The sequence below is a fragment of the Ursus maritimus genome, unplaced genomic scaffold, assembly GCF_017311325.1.
Source record: "Ursus maritimus isolate PB19 unplaced genomic scaffold, ASM1731132v1 scaffold_10, whole genome shotgun sequence".
In the NCBI taxonomy this organism is placed as follows: domain Eukaryota; kingdom Metazoa; phylum Chordata; class Mammalia; order Carnivora; family Ursidae; genus Ursus; species Ursus maritimus.
In genome coordinates, this window is record NW_024423344.1 from 10,832,375 (window position 1) to 10,852,053 (window position 19,679).

The following is a 19,679-nucleotide window of genomic DNA, read 5'->3' on the forward strand; positions in this document are numbered from 1 at the left end:
TTTCTGCCATTTGCCCCAGGCGTGGGCTCGCTCTGTGCTCACAGCTGGCCCCCCGGGCCAGCCCCCAGATTGCAGAAGTGCCCTTTGGTGGCGGTGGCACTGCGTCATTTGGAAGGGCGGTCTGGAAGTTCTGCAATGGTGTAGGGTTCCTGCTGGAAGAAGGGGCCAGAGGAGAGTGGTGGGACATTCTTGCTGCCCGGGGGGGTCTCCTTGGTGTGGTCGCTGCAGCCCAGCTCTCCAAACCCACGCGTCTGTACCTCTTGACCTCTGGGAAAGGAGAGCGAGAAGAATGAGGAGGAGAGGGAGCTGTGGGGAGGTAAGAACTCAGGGGGAGAAAAGGAGAATTTTCTGTTAGACGAAGGTTGCCCAGGCACTGCTGTGGTTCTGTTACTGAGACCACTTCCTCCCTGAGCCAGCTAACAACAAGCGGTCTGGTGCCTGCGGTGGCTGATAGAAGGACGGAAAGATCAGGGCTGCAGGCTACTGCGTGCCGGCGAGACGGGCGGCACCCAGTTTGCTTGTGTCCGCCGGGAGGCTGTGTTGGTCCAGCGGTTTCTCCTCCAGCGGTAGCTTCCCCAGGGGCCTCCAAAAGCACCCAAGAGGGTGCAGGTTGAGCCATGGATTTGCAAAAAGAAAAGAACGCGTATTTAATCTTGGTAACTAAAAACTAAGAAATTAAGCTTTACTCATGTTTAATACACAGGTTGAAAGCAGAGTGTGTCTTAAACCTGCCACAGGGTTGTGTGATCAAATCTTCTGGTTGATGGGGTGTGAGATCATAAATGTTTCCAGACCACGGCTACCAAGAGAAACTAGCATAACAGGATAAATGACGCTGGTGGATTGAAAAGCCTGATGCTTATTTTTCAGCACAAAATATGACTGCTGATGGATCCAGATGGTTCCAGGTTTGGGGGCAGTTGATACACCGACCTTGCAGCGAGGTGTGGCCCATCAGCTCCAACCTGGCCTCGGTTAATGGTCTTTTCCATCACCCACTACCCACCAGGGCAGAACTGAGTCAGGGTTTGAGAGACAAAAAGAATCTTGACCTTGACTCTCCGTTCATGTGTATAAAACATAATTCAAAGCCCTGTTCCCAAATGAGGAGCACAGCTAGAACAAAGTTTGGTTTCTGGAGGACAAGCTCAGTTAACTGGCCAAAGATTCTTCCCCAGGAGTGCAGGTAAGCGCAGGTTGCAATGGAGAAATGTAAATTTCTGACGTGTGTTCCGTAGATTACAAGTTCGTGGGCTGATAACACAAGTCACAGAGAAGAAAAAGTTCTGGACAGAAAGACTTTTGGGAACTTTTAATGGACCGAGGAACATTATGATTCTTGGTTCTCCAAGAAAGGGAAATCTTTTTTTTAACTACAGATCCACACCCCCTCCTTTTTTTTCTTTTTGCAAAGCATATCAAGGGTTTAGTGTTTCACAAAATGCATTTTGGGAAACGCCACCCTAATGTCCTTTCTCCCCTGCACTTCTCAAAATCCACTTCACGCTCACTCCTCAGTGGGGTGGACTCGTACATAATTTGAAGGTAATAGATCTACATTAATCCTATTGGTTAGTAGTGATACTATTACTATTGTTAGTGATATTTACTTAAGTTAATCCAAACTAACAAAACACTGTGTAAGTACTTCTGTATCTGATTCCCAGAGGTAGAGAAAAACAAGAGGGAAAACACGAGTCCTTTTCTCCGTGAAAACATTGATAGTGTAATGCATCAGATGGAACGCGGCACAGCGAATTGTCGACCAACCTGGCAAGCACCTCCGAATTGGACCGCAAGAAGTGAGAGCCAAGACGGGTTTGTCAGTTTTGTCTTGCAGAAAAAAAATGGTACAAAACTCCCCACAAAAGAAAATTTGGAATAATGCTAACTTGTCAGCAGAAAAGACATTTCCACTGGGGATTTAAGAAGGAAGACTCTAGAACAGTAATAGCCACCATTTATTGGAAGCTTGTTATGAGTCAGACACGGCTTTATCTCATTTTATTTTCACGAGCCAGGACAGTAATTACTGATGTCTCCACTCACCTCTTATAGATGAGGAAAACCAAGGCTCAGCGAGGCTAGGAAATGTACCCATGCTCACACAGCGGCTGACTAGACGTCTAGAGGCTTTGTGACCATAAAGACCATGTGAGCGTTCGCCAGGCTCCATCTCAAGAGACAGCCGCGTCATTGACCAAGGCTACTTGAATTCGACCCAGCCGCGGCCCTCTGTCAAGGAGGGGCATCTTTCGTGGAGCTGTGGGGAGAAGACGTGTCAGAGATCCTGGAGCAGAGAAGGACTGGCTTGAGCCAGAGCGAGGGGCAGGATTCTGGGTATATTCTGGAAAACCAGAGAAGGAGCCTGTTCTCTTAAAGTTGGGAGAGTTTCATTTAACTCCAGACAGACCATTTTTATTGGGGACCAAGGTGACTTAAGACAATAGGAAGAATGATTGAATGACCAATTCAATGTCACATTACTATACCATTCTCTTGAATGAGCAAATTCCTTAGATAATTAAGAATTTTTTTAAAATTTTGCATCACCCAGACGAAACCAGTACTTAAAAACAAACAAAAACAGAAGCATGAGAATGAGAAGGAGCAGGGGAGATCTTGGTATTAATAAATTTTCAAACTGCGAGAGCATCAGGGATTAGGTACCATCAGACGTAGAACATTATTCAGTCAAGCAAGGGATGTCCTCCCACTTTTTCTTGAACTGGGAAATGGATCACATGCTGAGTCCCAAGGCTGTGGTTTTGTGCCTCTGACATGTAAGAATAGATAACGATGCTCGTGCTCCGTAGCTGTACATAGGACCTGTTTATTCACTCAGTACTTCACCCCAAATAATAAATTCGTTCTGCCTCCCGCCCTTCAGAGTTCCTACTGTATCCACTAGACACGGTGAACCCGCTGGGCACCTGGAAGGTCTGCAGAGCTCTGCCCTCTCCCCTGTGCCTGTAGCTCAGGATAGAGTACTGCTTCCTTACCTTTAATTTCATCGACTTCTCCAATAGAGGATATTTTGATCATCAGAGGCACATGAAGCTTCCTGTGGCCAGAGACACAGCCCGTCCTCTCTGAGTTCTCTGCAGTTGATGGACCAAGGGCTGGTCATTCCAGAGTTCTCAGGGTTACCAGTGAGGCCTGAGACGCTATCGGTCTGAACAAGAGTTCGTAGCTGATTTAGGAGGAAAAGCATGAGAACCAGATCAAGAAGGATCCCGATGAAGGACACCAAGGAAGGAATTTGGATAAAAGGCTGAATACATTTTGCATACTGCGTCTTTGCTTTCACCTGTACAGTTTGAATTACAGTAGACCAATGGTTTGCAAACGTGAGCATGTTTCAGAGTCACCTGGAGGGGCTTGTTAAAACACGATCGCCAGGCCCCACCCCTGGAGGGCTTAATTCTGTGGGTCTGAGATGGGCATTAACATCTGCAGTTCTAGCAAGTTCCCAGGTGCCTCTGATGCTGCTGATCCAGGGACCACCTCATTACAGCATTAACTCTTAGAGTTTATGTGGATCTTAGAGTTGCTATTAGTCTCTTAGTTTTTCAGGTAAGGAAACTAAGTCCAAAGTGATTGCTTTGCCATTGACAAACAGCTGCTGGATGTCAGGGCAGGGACCAAATCCTGGTCACGTGCGCTTTCCACTCTGTTGCTTTGCCCTCCCATCCTTTCATGCTTCCACGTCTTGTAAGGTCGTTTTTCTGTGGACGTGTATATTGGTTGTCCTGATCTAGACTCTACGCTTCTCAAGAGGACACTCGCTATTTATTTAGCGTAGTCAAAGAGGTAACAGATCTGGTTTTAGAGTTGGACTGCCCAGGATGCAAATCCTGGCTTTGCTACTCCGTCGCTCGGTGTTGCCGAGCAGGAATACTCAGCTTCTCCAAGCCTCAGTTTCTCGTGTGAAAATGAGAGTAGCTGCGGGAGGCTGAATCAAAGGCTCCCAAACACGTTCACACCCCAACCCTGGGAGCCCAAGAATATGTTCTATTACATGGCAAGAAGGAATTAAGTTTGCTAACCAGCTGACCTTGAAATCAAGACAGTATTCTGGATTATCTGGGTAGACCCCGATGTAATCACAAGGGTTCTTTAAATGTGGCAGGAGGCAGAAAAGTCGGTGTCAGGAAGACTTGAACAGTCCGTCGCTGCCTTTGAGATTGGCAGGGGGCCACAAGCGAAGGCATGCAGGCGATCCCTAGAAGCTGAGAAAGGCAAGGAAGCGGGTTCTTGGCTGGCGTCTCCAGCAGGATTGCAGCTGTGCGGACACACCTTGATTGCACCCAGCGAGACCCATTTTGGACTTCTGACCTTCACGCGATTTGTGTTGTTCGAAGCCACTGAGTTGGTTCCAGCAGCCATAGAAAACGCGTGTAGTCACCCCTGCACCTTCTCGGGACCTCGGTGAGTTTACAGGAGACCAAGGGTGTAAGACACCAGCACGATGGCTGGTGTGAGCCTGGAGCCCCTCCACAGGACTGAACCCTGCACGCTGCGATCACGCTACCAGCAAGAGACCTTTCTGAGCATCAGCTTTTCTGAGTCAACCGTGGTTCCTGTAATGCTTGAAGCTCACCTTTCACTCCCCAGCCCAGCCTGTGGGTCTGAGCTGACTTGTGCAGCAGACAAAGGTTTCCTGAGTTGGGCTACCCTCCCCCTCATCCTGACAGCTGCCACAACCCTGCTGTCTGTGTTGCTCACTTTTCAATTCCAAGAAGTACTTTGGCACAGCCAGGGGCAGGAACCCTGCCAAAATGAATCCATCAAGAAACCAAGTCTCCTATTGGCTTCGCCGAGGAAGGGAGTGAATGGATTCTTAACGTGTGTTTGCTTCGTACCACTGCTTATTTCTGATGGGGCAGCCGTGTCTTATTGGTAGATGTAAGTGGAATTATGAATGGAGTTTGTGCCTTACGCGTGATGGTGATTATCAATTTGGGGTTTCAGGTGATTTTCAGACTATGCTGCAGTAACATGTTTTCTGACTGATTTTTCTTCTCCTAATTATTATTACTTCTATTCTACAGCCAGAACTGCGTAGACGCGTACCCCACTTTCCTTGTTGTGCTCTGGAGTGCGGGGCTTCTCTGCAGCCAAGGTAACTCGGGCTTATCTCTGTGTGTTCTCTTTCTGAAACGTGCGTCTTGAGAGGGTTCAAGTGCAGGCTTTTTGTTGAAAAGACTTTGCTTGACCTCCAGCTCGGCTCTGTGAAGCCCCAGAGAGGTGAGAACCCCCGGGAGGTCGTGTTTCAGGCGTGCTCTGGGCCCGGGTGGAGCGGGTGCGATAATGCATTGCTAATGCTTGCTCCCCGGTGGCTGGTTGAGAGCTGCGGCACTGACAAGGGTGGTTTAAGGCTAAATGTGACTCAGAATCCTTAAGCAGTGTTCGCTCCGATACAAGGGCATTATAAATGAGAGCGCCTGAGGGATCTATTCTGGGCCCGCTTTCACTTGGTGCTGAGGCTAATAAGCTCCCAGTGTGGCGGTCCTCCGTCGGGCGGGTGTCTGCAGAGCCACGGGCTGGATTCCAGGTCTCCAGCCTTCTCCCGGGTTATCAGTAGCCCACAGCCCCGACCTCAGCAGGCTGACTCCCAGAGTCGATTTAAAATGAAATGGAAACCAGAGTCCTGTGTGTTGGTCCCCTTTGGAGCTTGGCATGGTGCCTGGTGGAGGCTTGGCATGACTTGGCCGGCTTCCACGCCGTGGCCCCGCAGGGTGCGTACCTAAGAAAAGGCCACTGGTGTCCTCCGAGGGGCTAAGTAATCCTCAGCATCTTCTCCTACCTCATAGAGGAGGTAGAGGGGTATTATCTCCCTCTGGTATCTTTGAGGACACTTTGGTTCAGGGAGATAAGGTAACTTGTTCGAGGTTTCTCAGCAGGTGAACGCAGAGCCAGGATGAGAGTCCAGGTCTTTCTGGGCTAAATCCTGGATTTTTCACGAGTATCTTTCCACATTATTCATGGATCTGCTGCATATCCATTGAACACCTACTATGCGGCAAGCCCCGCGCTTGGAAACACGGTGATAAATAAAGAGATGGCAGTGAGCACACAACGCTTGGTGAGATGAACCACAGGGAAGACACGAATGGATAGATTATTGCCGAGAGTGAGAAGTTCCAGAAAGGAAAAGAATCAGGTGCAGTGACAGGGAACAGAGGTGAGGGATGGCCGCAGAAACTCCTTCAGGGACACCATGTGGCCTCCTTCTGTGCTCCATAAGGCTGTCATTACTCACTATTTATTTACCACTATCTATCCTGAGTGAAATGAGAAACACGTCTGGCATAACTTGAAAAATCAAGTCAAACTATGCTTATATGAGGAGTTATGATTCCTTTTATGTCTTAGATGATACTTGATAGAGATGAATCTCGAGTTGTTCTAGCTAGATAAATACACAGGGAGTGGGAAGGTGGGTTGGAGCCCTGGAAACCACGCATTTCAGCCAAAACAAATGTTGGCATCGTTAGGGGACCAAAGTGTCAGTAAACCCTCTTTAATCATCGTCATTCCTTATGACTATAGTAAATTACTGAATTTTTTTAGTCAAAAGGAACCTCAGCGATCATTCTAGCCCAGATCCTTCACTTTACAGGAACAGGAGCCCAAGTCCCAGAAGGACAAGCGGTTTGCCCAAACCTCAGAATTTTCGAGTCCAGATTCGAACCCACTGTGCCCCTCCTGCTGTTCCGAGCAGCCTGGGTGCACGAGGCACACACCGTTCTCTGCAGGAGGGGCAGTGAGCACAGCCGTTTTCCACCCCTGACTCCGTCAGCTCTTGTTCCGTTTAGCTGCCCATTGAGAGAGACGGGCGGTAAGTTAGAGCGGAGCCGTCCAGCTGGGACAAACCAGGAAAGACTTCGTCCGGGGCAGACTGTGAACAATGACAGTTCTGTGACCTTCAGGTAATAGTGTGAACCTCACAAGCAGTGTCTTTTGTGCTTTGGTTTTCTTACCTGGCACGTGACACTAGGATTTGGGGAGGCAAGGCAGAGTGCGTCAGTGTCCCCATTTGTAAAGCAGGAATAATCAAGTTCCCGGGATGATTAAGCGAGAGAGTGGGCATAAAGCCCCTGACATAAATCAGCTAGAACCTCACCCAACTGCCGATGCCTGACTGTTTAGGACCCACAGAAATGGCCATTTCATCCAGTCCGGCCTAACAACAGAAGCCCAGTAGATGTTATCATGGATGCGGCTGGCGGTCGCAATACAGTTTTGAAATTATACAAACCTGGTTTCAAATTCCACCTTGTTAAAAAATAAAATTCAACCAAGTGACTCTGAAGATCTAACTGGCTTTATCAAAGGATTCATGAATCTGGCAGCATCCCGCCTCGCAAGCAGAGGGGAGCTCCCAGGGGTTGCACAAAATGGAAGGTTTTTATAGGAAGGAGGGCGGGGCAAGAAAGTCCATAGCAAAAGAAAAGGATGGTTCCAGGCAAGGTTTCTTTCCCGTAGGGGAAGGAGGAGTGGGGGTTTTATCTTGCAGATTACCTCATCTTCCTTTGAAGGAAGGAGAGGGCCCACGTGGCCTATTACTTCATTGGCTCCCATCAGAACATTCCTGACTGCAGGTTAAGACCACATTTCTGGGGGAAGTTGAAATGGCAGTTAGATTAGGGATTAAGCCCTGGTTTGGGGCCTTGGCCTAAGTGAGGCCATTTTGGACCTGTGGTTTTCTTTTTCACAACCTTTTCCTTGGGTCTCCTGACTTTTATAAGTTCATTTGAGAAATAATTTTTGAGAGCCAGTGTGTGCCAGGCACTATGGCAAGCACAGAGGGGATGGCTGGCCAGAGACGGCTGTCCGCGTGGGTCTTTTGGTCTGGTAAGTGACTCTGGGCAAACTGACTTCCTTGAGCCTCAATTTCCTCATCTGCCAAATGGGGACAGTAATGTGCTCTTCAGCAGGCGGCTGGGAGGGTTGGAGACCCAAGTACCCAAAGTGCCTGGGGCAGTGCCTGACATATAAAAAGTGCCCTGTCAACGCAGTTATCGGCATTGGAACAACGCCGGAAGCCTTCGGAGTGCTTTTATTTTTATTTTATTTTATTTTTTTAAAAAGATTTTATTTATTTTTCCATAACGCCGGGATCACGCCCTGAGCCGAAGGCAGACGCTTAACCACTGTGCCACCCAGGCGCCCCCAGAGTGCTTTTATACCCCAGCACCTCTTTCACCCCCACGATTATTCCTGGTAGGTAGGAAAGCCACAATCAGCCCTTTGTCCAGATGCAGGATGAGTGAAGTATTAGCTCCTGATCATAATAGTTCTCGTGGGGTTGGGTTTTCTAACTCTCAGCTCCAAGGTTCGGGACTCCTGCTGCTCACGGCTGTTACTCACAGGGCAAGAAGGCAAAAGGAGTCTTCCTCCCTAGAGATCCACCCCCCAAAGATTTATTATTTATTTGAGAGAGAGAGAGGGAGAGAGAGAGCAAGTGCACGCAAGCGGGGGAGGGGCAGAGGGAGAGAGAGCATCTCAGGCAAACTCCCTCCTGAACTTGGAGCCCAACACGGGGCTCAATCTCACAATCCGATATCACGACCTGAGCCAAAATCAAGAGTCGGGTGCTCAATGGACTGCGCCCCCCTGGCGCAGTCCTTTTCTTTTGCCCCTCCCTAGAGATCTTTTCTGAATCAGCAGCAATTGTTCAGAAAAGGTTGAGCATTGAACTGCCTGGAGGCCCAGAGGGGAAGGGTATGTTTTTAAGAAAGCCAGCCTAGAGCTGGGCTTGGGGTTCAGGTCTGGCTCCCCCAGCCTCTGCGCTGGACCACACCCACCTACCCAATTCGAGCCCCAGTTGTCACATCCGGAATAGAAAAGATGATACTGGTCACGTGGGAGGGATTCAAATTAGATGACAGGCAGGAAAACACTTGGTAAACTGTACCGTGAGGCCAATGGAAAGTAACAGTACTATCATCAAACATCTAGGTTTCTGCCAGCCCTAGGCTTTTTTCTGAAGTTCCATCAGCCCCGACTGCCTGAACCTGAGGCCTCTGCTAGATTTGCAGCCAACATTAGTTGCACAGTGACCGCGTTAGTATTGTGTTAACTTGGCATGTTCTGGCATCTGTGAAACTCACACGGGCATCTCCTTTTCTCCGTTTAGTTCCCGCTGCCTTTGCCGGACTGATGTACTTGCTCGTGAGGCAGAAGTACTTCGTGGGCTACCTAGGGGAGAGGACTCAGAGGTAGGCCAAGGGGACTGTTTGGGGTGCGAGTCGTGCTTTTTGAACAAGAATGGCGATCGCTCCCAACCACATTCTGCCTAAGATTGAAGCCTCTGGGGGCTCACTTGGGGCTGGAGGGGGAAGGCTCACTAGTATCCCTCATCCTTTACCCCCTGAACTTTGTGGGCTCTGCAAATGCAGCTGGGGGACTTGACTCGTGTGCCCCGTAACCAACTCCTCCACATGGCGTTGGGCTCACAAAGGATGCTTTAATGCCACGTGCTGCACATTCTTGCAACCCCACACCCTCTACTCCCACCCTTCGGAGTCTGGGCCTTGAATGACTTTCTGTGTCTGGCTTCTCAAGGTCTCCGGTGAGTGAAACATTTTATTGTTTGCCTAAAGAAACGAGAGCTAACGCTTGCACCTTGTGCTAAGTTCTCTTGAGTAACCGACCTTCCAGGGACCAGCAGGAAGAATGTTGCCAAAACAGGCTGCCCTCACAGGCAAAGGATGGAGTCTGTGAAGAGCGTCCCCGGCGCATCGCTTATAGATGCCGCCAGACGGAGAGCTGCAGACGGCAGTGATGTACTTTCCCGGCTTGGGAAGTCGGGATGTTCATAAAATAAATGAGGATACTTACAGAAGAAACGTTCGAGTTCTAGTCTGCCATCAGTTCCTTAGAATTCCTAATGTACCAGGAGGGCTCCAGGAGCCAGGCTGGTTCTCTCCAGTTCTGGGAGGTTCCTGCCCCTGCACGGACGCCAGCCTTCCCCCCCATTTCTCTCCCTTGTCTGGTTTCCCATCCCTCTCTCTCTCACAATAGCACCCTTCTCTCGTGGCTAATGGGCTCTCCGCTCAGAGAGCATCCTTCCGCGGTGACAAAGGCTCTGACGTCCCGCGAGGTCGGCAGGTGAAAGCACTAACATCTGGGGACCTTGGGAGCCTGTGAAGCTAAATGGCTGGGGGGGGGGGGAGGTGGGTGCTGGTGAGGGGGGCTTGATGGTGAGCGGCATCTGGGAGGGCGACTCCCCTTCCAGCCATTCCTTCCAGTGCTCGTCTCTTCTTCATGCCTCTCTAGTGGCGTTCGTATTTATCCTCGAAAACCACAATTCCATTATGTCTCTTATCCTTATCAGCACTGTCATAAATGACGTTCTTTACCCTCTTCCATCCTGGAAAACCTCTATTCTGCCTTTCCCCAGGAGAGCACCTGTTGTCAAGAGGTGGAGGGGAGGTGGACTGTCTATCAGTGAAATCGGGGGCTTCTGCTCTCTTGGGCTGCCTCCCTGGGCCTCCCTGTCTTCCTCCCCAAAGTCTCAGGGGGTTGGCCCAGGCACTGTTCTCTTCGTCTGTCACCACTTGCCTGAGATCTTAAAGTTGTTTTAGTTCTAAGACAGTCTGTGGAGCATGACAGAACGTGCTCATTTACCCACAGGCCCTTTTCATTTTCAAGGTAATCACTGCTAGGGAACGAACCGAGGTGGCAAAAATAATAAGATAGAGACTTAAAAATCTTAAAACTATTCGATTTCCCCAGACCTCGTAGAAATGTAATTGGCCTAACCTCTTAAATCCTGGCCTGGCGTCCCCCAGGAGAGGCAGGCGAGAAGCCCCTGTACCCCTGTCTGTGCTGTGTTGGAGTCTTCTCACCTCTCCTGCGTCCACAGCCTTCATTACTAATCCATCATGGTGCTCTTTCCTGCTGAGACCAAACACGGACTCACAGTACTTCCGAATACAGGGTTCTGAGCTATTGCCATCAACAGAAGTGCAACCTACGAGATGAAATGTCTAATCCTAATCCAGACCAAAATATAGCTGGAGGTGGGGATACGCCTGGGGGCCTCTGTGGCTGGGTCCAAGAGGATTTTCAATTCTGCCTTCTAGAAACTATGTGCTAATACCCTTCCACTGTGGATCCCACTGTGGATGTCCACCGCTGTCCCTGGACCATGTCACACTTGGACTCGCAGATGCTTTCGTGGCCCCATGTCTTTGGGATCTGCTTATTTCTTGGGCTTACCAACAGAGGAAGATACTGCTCAGGGAGACCCTTCCAGGAATTTCTCCCTTGGGCTCTCAGTTCTTTGGCTCCTCTGCAGAAGTTGCTTTGGCCCCAAACCACATCAGAAGTTCTAGTGTCCTTTTTGGTCCAGTGGGGAGGCATGACATTCCTTGATGTATCTCCCCTTTGGGGATTTTGTAGCCCCCTCTTTTGTCCCCCCTAGAAGTGAATGGCTCTTATCCTACTCCCCGACCCCTTTCTCCCTGTCTTGATTAGGTAGTTTGTAGCATCTCTACATGCCATTAAGAATGAATTTTAGTTTCTTCCCCTTTCATTCTAAGCTACTATCTGGCCCAAACTCAGCGGCGATTGGCATTATAAGACTACTTGCCTTTTATCATCTTCCTTCCTGGCTGACACTGGGCTGCCCTCTCTTCCCTTCTCAGAGCCTGTTCCCTGTTGGAACTCCTACTAAATTCCCCTCTGCAATTTAAGTTCTCAACCCAGGGGTGGACAGGCAAAGATTGGCAACTCTTGAGACCAATGAACTCAGGTTAACCAACTCTACCTTCCCCTGGTTGCTCACTCACTCCTCATTCACTCCCCATCCATGGAGTCCAAAAATACTTACTGACCACCTGCCCCCAGCGAGGTACTGAGTCAGTTGCTGAGATGACAATAAACATGACAGAGCCCTCGCCCTCAAGGAGGCCTGGGGGCTGCTAGAGTCAGGGGCCGGGCCCAAAATACTAAACCTATAGAAATAATTATGGGCACAGTTTTCAAAAGTCCTGGTGTCTCTTAGTCATTTTCCCTTTAGGGTCAGCATTTTAGAATCTCTCCCCACCCCCTCCTCAAATGTGGACCATTGGGTTACTTCATCAGAGTTAGACTCCGGGGGTGAGTCTAGGGGTATCAAGGCTGGTGTTTCTAAAGTGAAACCTACCAACCCATGACACCAGAATTGCCTGGGGTGCTTGTTAAAAATACAGATTCCTGGGCCCCACCCTGAAGTTATGGAATTGGAATCTCTGGAGTGGGAGTCCGGGGAACACGCATTTTCACAACTTCTACACACACTTCGGGAATCACTGAAGGCTGTTCATGCCTCTTTTCTAAGAGCGATTCATTTGACACAAATGTCCGGAGGGCCTGAGTTACTGGAGATCTGTGGGTGAACAAAGGAACACTGTCTTGCTGTCATGGGCCTTACAGTTTTATTCCCTTTAGAAGTTACCAGGTTTAAAGCGGTATTTCTTTATTGAAAAGAACAGAATTTGGAAGCCAGAAGGGACCATAAAGTTCTCTTTTCCTCCCCACAGTTTGCATATATTTTGTGTGTGAGGCAGGGAGGGTCAGCAACTTGCCCAAGGCCACATGACAGAGAGCTGGGCCGGGGCTTAGGTGCCTTGATGCCTGGGCTCACCTGTCTCCCATCACAGTGAGATGTGTGACTTCCTCTTCCTCCAAGTTGTAGGCACATCTGAGAGGAAATTGTTTGTCATAAGGCCTCCTTGATGTCTTCCTGTAGGTTTCATGTTGTGTGTGTGTGTGTCGGAAGAGGGGGTACATTTGTTTCAAAACTAGCCACAAAATCCTAGTCTCAGAAGCCCAAAGGAGCCCTGAGGAAGGCAGAAGGAACAGGACTGTGGCCTCACACAGACAGGTTTGAATTCCCACTCTGCCTCTTCTTGGCTGTGTGACCTCAGTTTTCCCAGCTGGAAAATAGGTTAACAACGCTGCAGTGTCGGTCTGGGGACTCAGTGAAGTCACAGATATAATTCACCTGCTCCCTCAAGCGCTTTCATTTAATTCTGACCTTTCCGGCCCCATTTAGAGAGAACTATGGAACAACTTCTAGAAACAATGAAAGACATGCCTTGAGTTTCAGCGTGCAATTAGGCAGCATGTGGCCGGCTCTTCCTTCTGCACTCTCCGTGGCTGCGCCGGAGCCTGGGGCAGGTCCTTCCAGGCCCACCTCCCAGGGTCATAGCGCATCTCCAAGCCTGACAGACGGAAAGAGGAAGCTGATGAAGTGCCGCTCTGGGGACCTGCTTCACCCTTAGCCGAGCCGGCGATGGGCAAGGCTGAGCTCCGGCCTCCCACGCCCCTCACACGGCCTAGGAGGAGTGAAGGCACCACACAGCCGTCTCCTTGGGGCGATCTGCCTCGTCGGGGCCTTTGAAAAATGCTGCCCGAAGTCAAGCACTGCACAATTTCAGCAGCAGGCACTGCCATTTCATCCCTCACCACAGATTTATCTCGAGCACGTTCTGAAACAGCTTTGCAAATCACTTTTTCTTGTTTCTGTAATGAGCATATGGTGGCCTCATTCATGTGATAAATCTGAGCCACCACAATATTTGACTTTTCACAATTTAATTTCTCTGAGCCCTCTGTTCTCCGGCTAAAAAATATCCCTTACTTAGACGCTGTGACTTCCTTATCGGCATTAGCAGGTAACTGTCTGTATTTGTCTGCCAGGGACACTATAATTGAGTACCACAGACGAGGAGGGGGGCTCAGACAACAGAAATGGATTGTCTCACTGTTCTGGAGGTTAGAAATCTGAGATCAGGGTGTTGGCTGCCTTGTTTTCTCCTGAGGCCTCTCCCTTGGCTCGTAGATGGCCGTCTTTGCCCTGTGTCCCCACATGGTCTTCCGTCTGTGTGTCTGTGTCCAGACCTTCTCTTCTTGTAAGGACACCGGTCATATTGAGTCAGGGTCCCCCTGGGTGATCACATTTTACCTCAGTTGCCTCTGTAGAGACTCTGTTTCTAAATGCAGTCATGTCCTGAGGTGTTGGGGCGAGGACTTCAACATACGGATTTGGTGGGGAGACACAATTCACCCCATAATGTTCCCTTTAGGAGCCAAATATTTTTCCCCAATAAAGAGATAGAACGTCTCACGTCACGAGCATGACAGTCAACAAGAAACCAAGGAGAGAAGACTAGAGCTGGCCAAGGAGCAAGGGTAGGGGCGGCTAGCAGTGCTGCTCAAACTTTAACGGCCTGGGGGTCACGGAGGGGCTTGTCAAACGCAGATTCCCATTCAGTAAACCCAGGGAGGGTGAGACACTGCCTGGCTAACGAGCTCCCAGCAGATGCTGCTGGTCTGTGGACCACACGTTGAGTAGCAGGGACATAGTCCACCGTGGAATGGTTTTCAGACTCTTGGCGTAGAAAAGTTAGGAGTTACAGTGTGAACCTTTGGGGTCCGTTTCCAAAAGATACAATTTCTCATGTCGAACCTGTGGCTGCCAAATCCTGCTCTCTCCTGATTATGTCAAAACCCGGGCTCAGCAGCTTCGACTCACCTGTTTCGCTGAGCTGGCTGCTCGGGTTGAGAGGTCTTGATTGCCAGAGGGTGCCCTCGCCGGGGTCGTTACTAACAGCCATAACGAGCCACGTGGCCAGACTTCCCGGACATGCTAGTGCGGTACAGATGGGTCCAGCCCCAGCGGTCACGGAGGAGTGTGCGGAGGGAAGCCGGGGCAGCTGCGGCGCACAATTAGGCGGTCACATATCCCTGGGGAAATGCCTCCTGACCCCAGCTGGCTGATTTGCCTAAGCAGGTCAGGATAGAGCCTTCCAGAGAGGAATATGAATGCACTAAAAACATCTCTCCTCCCTCCATTCTCTTAACATGTAAGAGCCTGATTCCATTGCAAGGGGCCCAGCTCTTGTTAGCGGGAACATGAGGTAATCCCAAGCAACCTCAGGACTAGAGACTGAACTCTTAGACGCCAAAGAACCTTATAGATTCCACCAGCCTTATTGGCTCATTGAAACCAGCACCCTCTCATGGAGGTACTTAGGTCCCACATTAGCTCCAGCTGCCAGCACGGTTTTCGAGGCACTCCTGGAGCGGAACAGCCACAGAAGGGGTCTGACAAGTCGATGGGGTTCTGAACCCTGTTGTCAGAACGCCCGGTGACGGGCCGACAGATCCCACCACCTTCACGCCGTCAGGGAAATCGGGAGAGCGCAGAGAAGCTGTCCAGCAGAGCCCTAACCATGATGGGGTTTGGGCTCTAGGCTCTTTTGACTTGGTTTTGAAATATATTGAGTGTTGAGTAACAGCGGAGACACTCCCATTCTTCGTAGGAAGTGGAGCATTCCTGAGTAAAAGGAATTCTAATTCAAACCCCATGTATCTCAAAGTTGATAACATTTTTTTGTTAAGTTGGTTGTCATTTTGCTGCTTCTAACAGTTTTCCTTCTCTTCCAGCACGCCAGGCTACATATTTGGGAAACGAATCATACTGTTCCTGTTCCTCATGTCCCTTGCTGGTATATTCAACTATTACCTCATCTTCTTTTTTGGAAGTGACTTCGAAAACTACATAAAGGCAGTAAGCACCACCATCTCCCCTCTGCTTCTCATCCCCTGACTGTCCGCTGAACGCGGGGTCGGCGCTCAGTCTCATCGATACTGAGAGTCGTCATAACTCAACCCCTGCAAAGATGTCGCTCCTCTTCAGACAGCTGTAAATCTAATGGCCGTCTGGGCTCCACAGCTCGAGTTAACCGTGCTTTCCCTGGAAGAAACTCACTTTGTGTCCGCCCCACCCCTTGGAATGGCAGCAGCCCCGTATCTCTCTTACTCAGACCCATTCTGTGTGTTTCTTGACTTAATCCCGCTCTCTGAGATGTTTCGTGACCACATTGACGTGTCCCTAAAATAAAATGCGAGACATGTGTGAGGCTGCTGGGTGAGTCTTTTGTGGGTTTACTGCTGCATTTGAACAACTAATCTCTTTTCCTTGACCTCCATGATGATCATAGAAAGGACACTGTCCTTACACACATGCGCCTGGAAAGGCATTCACCAAAACGTCAACTCTGGCGATCTCGAGGTGAAGAGATTTGGGGGTGAGTTTTACTCTGTGGCTTATATATTCATGTATTATTTGAAGTTTCTTAATGAGCAACTAAATATCACTCCAGAAAGAACCAGAAGAGACACAACTGAAGCCTGGCCTTTTCCAGGAAGCCTTTCCTATCTCCAGGTTGGCCTCGTGTTGCCCTCTTGACCTTCCACGGCACCCTCTGCACATCTCCACCGCGGCAAATCCGTAGTGCAATGTAAAGGTGATTACGAGCTTGGGTCACCCTTCCCCACTAAATCATTAGCTCTTGAATATCCCTGATGTCCCATTTATTTTGCTTTTCCTGTGCCAAGCTGGGAGACTGTCACATAGCAGACATCCTGCCTCAAGCTATTTTAGAACTCAAACAGACGTCCTGTAGAGTGCTATATTGTAGAGGATAGTGGGGGTGAGTTTTATGAGATTAAGCTGCGTTTTCTTGAAAGAAAAATTGTGGAGAAATGCAAAAAATAAATAAATAAATAAAAAACAACCCCAAAAGACAAAAAAAAAAAAAAAAAAACCAACCCCATGCTTTCCTTCCTATAGACAGACTTCCTTAAGAATCTTTTGTTGAGGGGCGCCTGGGTGGCTCAGTCGTTAAGCATCTGCCTTCAGCTCGGGCTGTGATCCCAGGGTCCTGGGATCGAGCCCCACGTCGGGCTCCCTGCTACGCTGGGAGTCTGCTTCTTCCTCTCCCACTCCCCCTGCTTGTGTTCCCTCTCTCGCTGGCTGGCTGTCTCTCTCTGTCAAATAAATAAATAAAATCTTAAAAAAAAAAAAAGAATCTTTTGTTGACTTCCTTAAGAATCCTCCACATGCCCCGTGAGGATTAGGTTGGTATCTCCATGTGCTAACACCGTGTTAGCACCCGTCATATCATTTCAGTTTAACATGAGCTGTAACTCGGTGTCAGCGCCTAGGATAATGCCAGGCCCATTGCGGGAGGCCCCAGTTATTGAACGAATGGATAAGTGAATGAATGAATTTATAAATCACTGGCTGGCAGTTATTTAATAACGTATGTGTGTTGAGACATTTTCCATATTGGGGATAGATTCATGGTGGTCCAACCACTGTCACACGTGGTGTCCCTTGGCATTGAGTACAATTTAGAAGATAGCGGGGTGTGGTCAAGAGTCCAGGACACACGGCAGAAAGAAAGCAGCTCCTACAAGGGGAGTCAATTTATGAAGACTCAGCTTTCAATGGAGGTGACCAGTAATAATAGATGAGTCCTCCTGACCCCCATCTGAGTCTCATGAAGCTCATAATCTCAGGAAGGATGGGGCAAATCCAGGGGCCACACCCCCTCAGCATCTCTGAGTTGCCTGCTTGGGGACTGGAGTGAATGGAAACATGGAATCTGGCCCATGTGATGTCTGGATCAATGTACTTCATGTGTAATGCTCGAGACAAGCAGATTGCTTGGTTCAAGGAAAAATCAGCTTGTGGACATGGTTTCCTAGGCCTATCTGGTGGTCCAAACTAAAGTCCCCTCTGGGTTTTTATGGCCAAACCCTGCCCAGCAGAAACCTTTTGGTGCTAGTTGTTTCAGTAGACTTGCTTCTGCTCTCAGCTGTCTGTGGAGAGGAGACTCAACTGTCCTGGCGGGCACTGGAAAGGAAAGAGCACAGCAAATCGCAGTGTGGAAGTGGCCCCAAAGCCTACCTCAGCCTGGGCTTGTTTTGGAGGGGAGTAAGGCTGTGTAGTCATCCTAGTTCGCCTGGGACGGAGGGATTTCCTGGGAGGAGGGGTTCCCAGTTTTAAAACTGGGGTAGTCCTGGGTAAACCAAGATGAGTTGGTTGCCCTAAGGGGGAGCTAGGCCAGCATAGGCTCAGGGGAGCCTGAGGACACCCTAGCTCCCAGAGGCCATGCTGTCCAAACTGACTGTGGAACATCCAGGGTCAAAGACAGGAAATGACGTGATGGCCCATCAGAGGCTCTGCTGACTCTGGCCAGGGGTAGGGGGGGAGGGTGTGACTGAGGGCACTCAGGGGTTGAGATGCAGGTAGGGCAGGCTTCATTCTTTTGAAGAAGAGGGTCTCAGTGCAGAACTCCTGCTCGAGGGTCTCCTCCTCTGGTTGGAGGCAGCACGGCCTAGTGGTCAAACTTTCTGTCTACAGAGTTCTAGGCCTGGGCTCAATCCCTGCTCCGTCACCTCCTCAGCTCTGTGACTTCTCCCGAAGCCTCAAGTTTTGCATTTATTAAATTGGGATAATAATAGCGCCAGATTGATGGGGTTATTGTAAAGAATAATGAGATAAAGCAATTGAAATTGTTTAGCATATAATAAATGTTGAATATTATTATCTCGTATTGCTATATTTATTATCATTACCTTTTTGTATTAATTTTCTATTGCTGTGTAAGAAATTCCCACAAACTTAGTGGCTTAAAACCCCATACACTTGCCACCACACAGTTTCGTTAGGTCAGAGGTCCTTATGCTTGAGCTGGGTCCTCTGCTCAGGGTCTCAGTGGGCCATAATTAACAGGTCAGCCTGGGAGGCGATCTCAGCTGAGGCTCAGGGATCTCTTCCAGACTCACTGGTTGTTTGCAGAACTTGGTTCTTTGTGGTTCTAGGACAAAGGCCCTCAGCTCCTGGAAACCCCTTCCTGACACATGGGCTTCTCCACAACATGGCAATTTATGTCTTTAAGGCCACCAGGAGAGCAACATTGGTGTCTTTTTCATCTCTGACCTTTAGACCCACTTTTATGGGGTTCTTCTGATTAGGTCAGGCCCACCCAGGTCAAGCCCCACTTTGATGAATTTAAAGTCAACTGATTTGGAACCATAGCGACATTGCAAAATCCCTTCACTTTTACCTTATAATGTAATTTAGTGAAATTACAATCCAGGCCCTGCTCACATCAAAGGGAGGGGATTATATAGAGATGTGGGGCATTTTAGGTTGCTGACTGCCCAGCTTGTCTTCCAGTCTCAGAGGAGCCAAAGGGAGCTGGATGGATGGTGAGATTGTGGGTCTTCTGGGCAGAAGCGGGGTGGAATGTGTGTGTGTTAACACTTGGGTGAGAATTCTATGAGGAAGGAGGCTGGGGTCTCCTCCAACTCCGTGGGAGCAGGGAAGCTTCATAACCTTTTATATCCCCTGTGGGAAACAGGACAGTGGAAGGGCAGAAAAGCCTGAGACAATAAATGTACTTCCTCCTCCCTTTCCATTTTGACAAAAATACGCTATTTTCGTGATGAGAATCTCCCCGATCGGAAAGAGATAGGCAGCAAGTGGTTTGTTATACGCACACTCCACCCGTGCTGATCCCTCTCAGTAAATGTCCCACCCAACACTCAGTTGCTCAGGCCCCAAAAGAACTTACTGTCCCTCCACTCCGCCCTGCCTTCCCCACCCCCCCAGCCAATCCGTTACCAAATTCCACCAGCTCTACTCAACACACATCCCCATTGCTGTCCCTGTTGTCCGAGCTGACATGTTTCTCCTGGACAGTTTCCCTAGCCACCTCCATCGAGGGTTATGTCACATGCCCTTGCTCGAAACCCACCAGGGCATTTTCATGGCTCTGAGGACAAACCCCAAATGCCTTGATGTGGCCTTCTGGGGCCTGCAC

The 19,679-nt window shown here is 49.4% G+C and overlaps 1 protein-coding gene across 2 annotated transcripts in view; it reads left to right on the forward strand.

Annotated features, from left to right (window-relative positions):
- LOC103664336 (arachidonate 5-lipoxygenase activating protein) overlaps nt 1-15,917 on the forward strand; it is a 24,397-nt gene extending 8,480 nt beyond the window's left edge. Inside the window, exons 3-6 of one of the 2 annotated variants that reach the window (XM_040621918.1) lie at nt 5,055-5,125; nt 6,626-6,935; nt 9,146-9,227; nt 15,448-15,917. In XM_040621918.1, coding sequence (XP_040477852.1) covers nt 5,055-5,125; nt 6,626-6,935; nt 9,146-9,227; nt 15,448-15,549 — 565 coding nt within the window. In that variant the 3' untranslated portion in view covers nt 15,550-15,917. The remainder of the gene's footprint in view (nt 1-5,054; nt 5,126-6,625; nt 6,936-9,145; nt 9,228-15,447) is intronic. The other variant, XM_008692198.2, reaches the window with a different exon arrangement.
- Nucleotides 15,918-19,679: the final 3,762 nt, after the last annotated feature.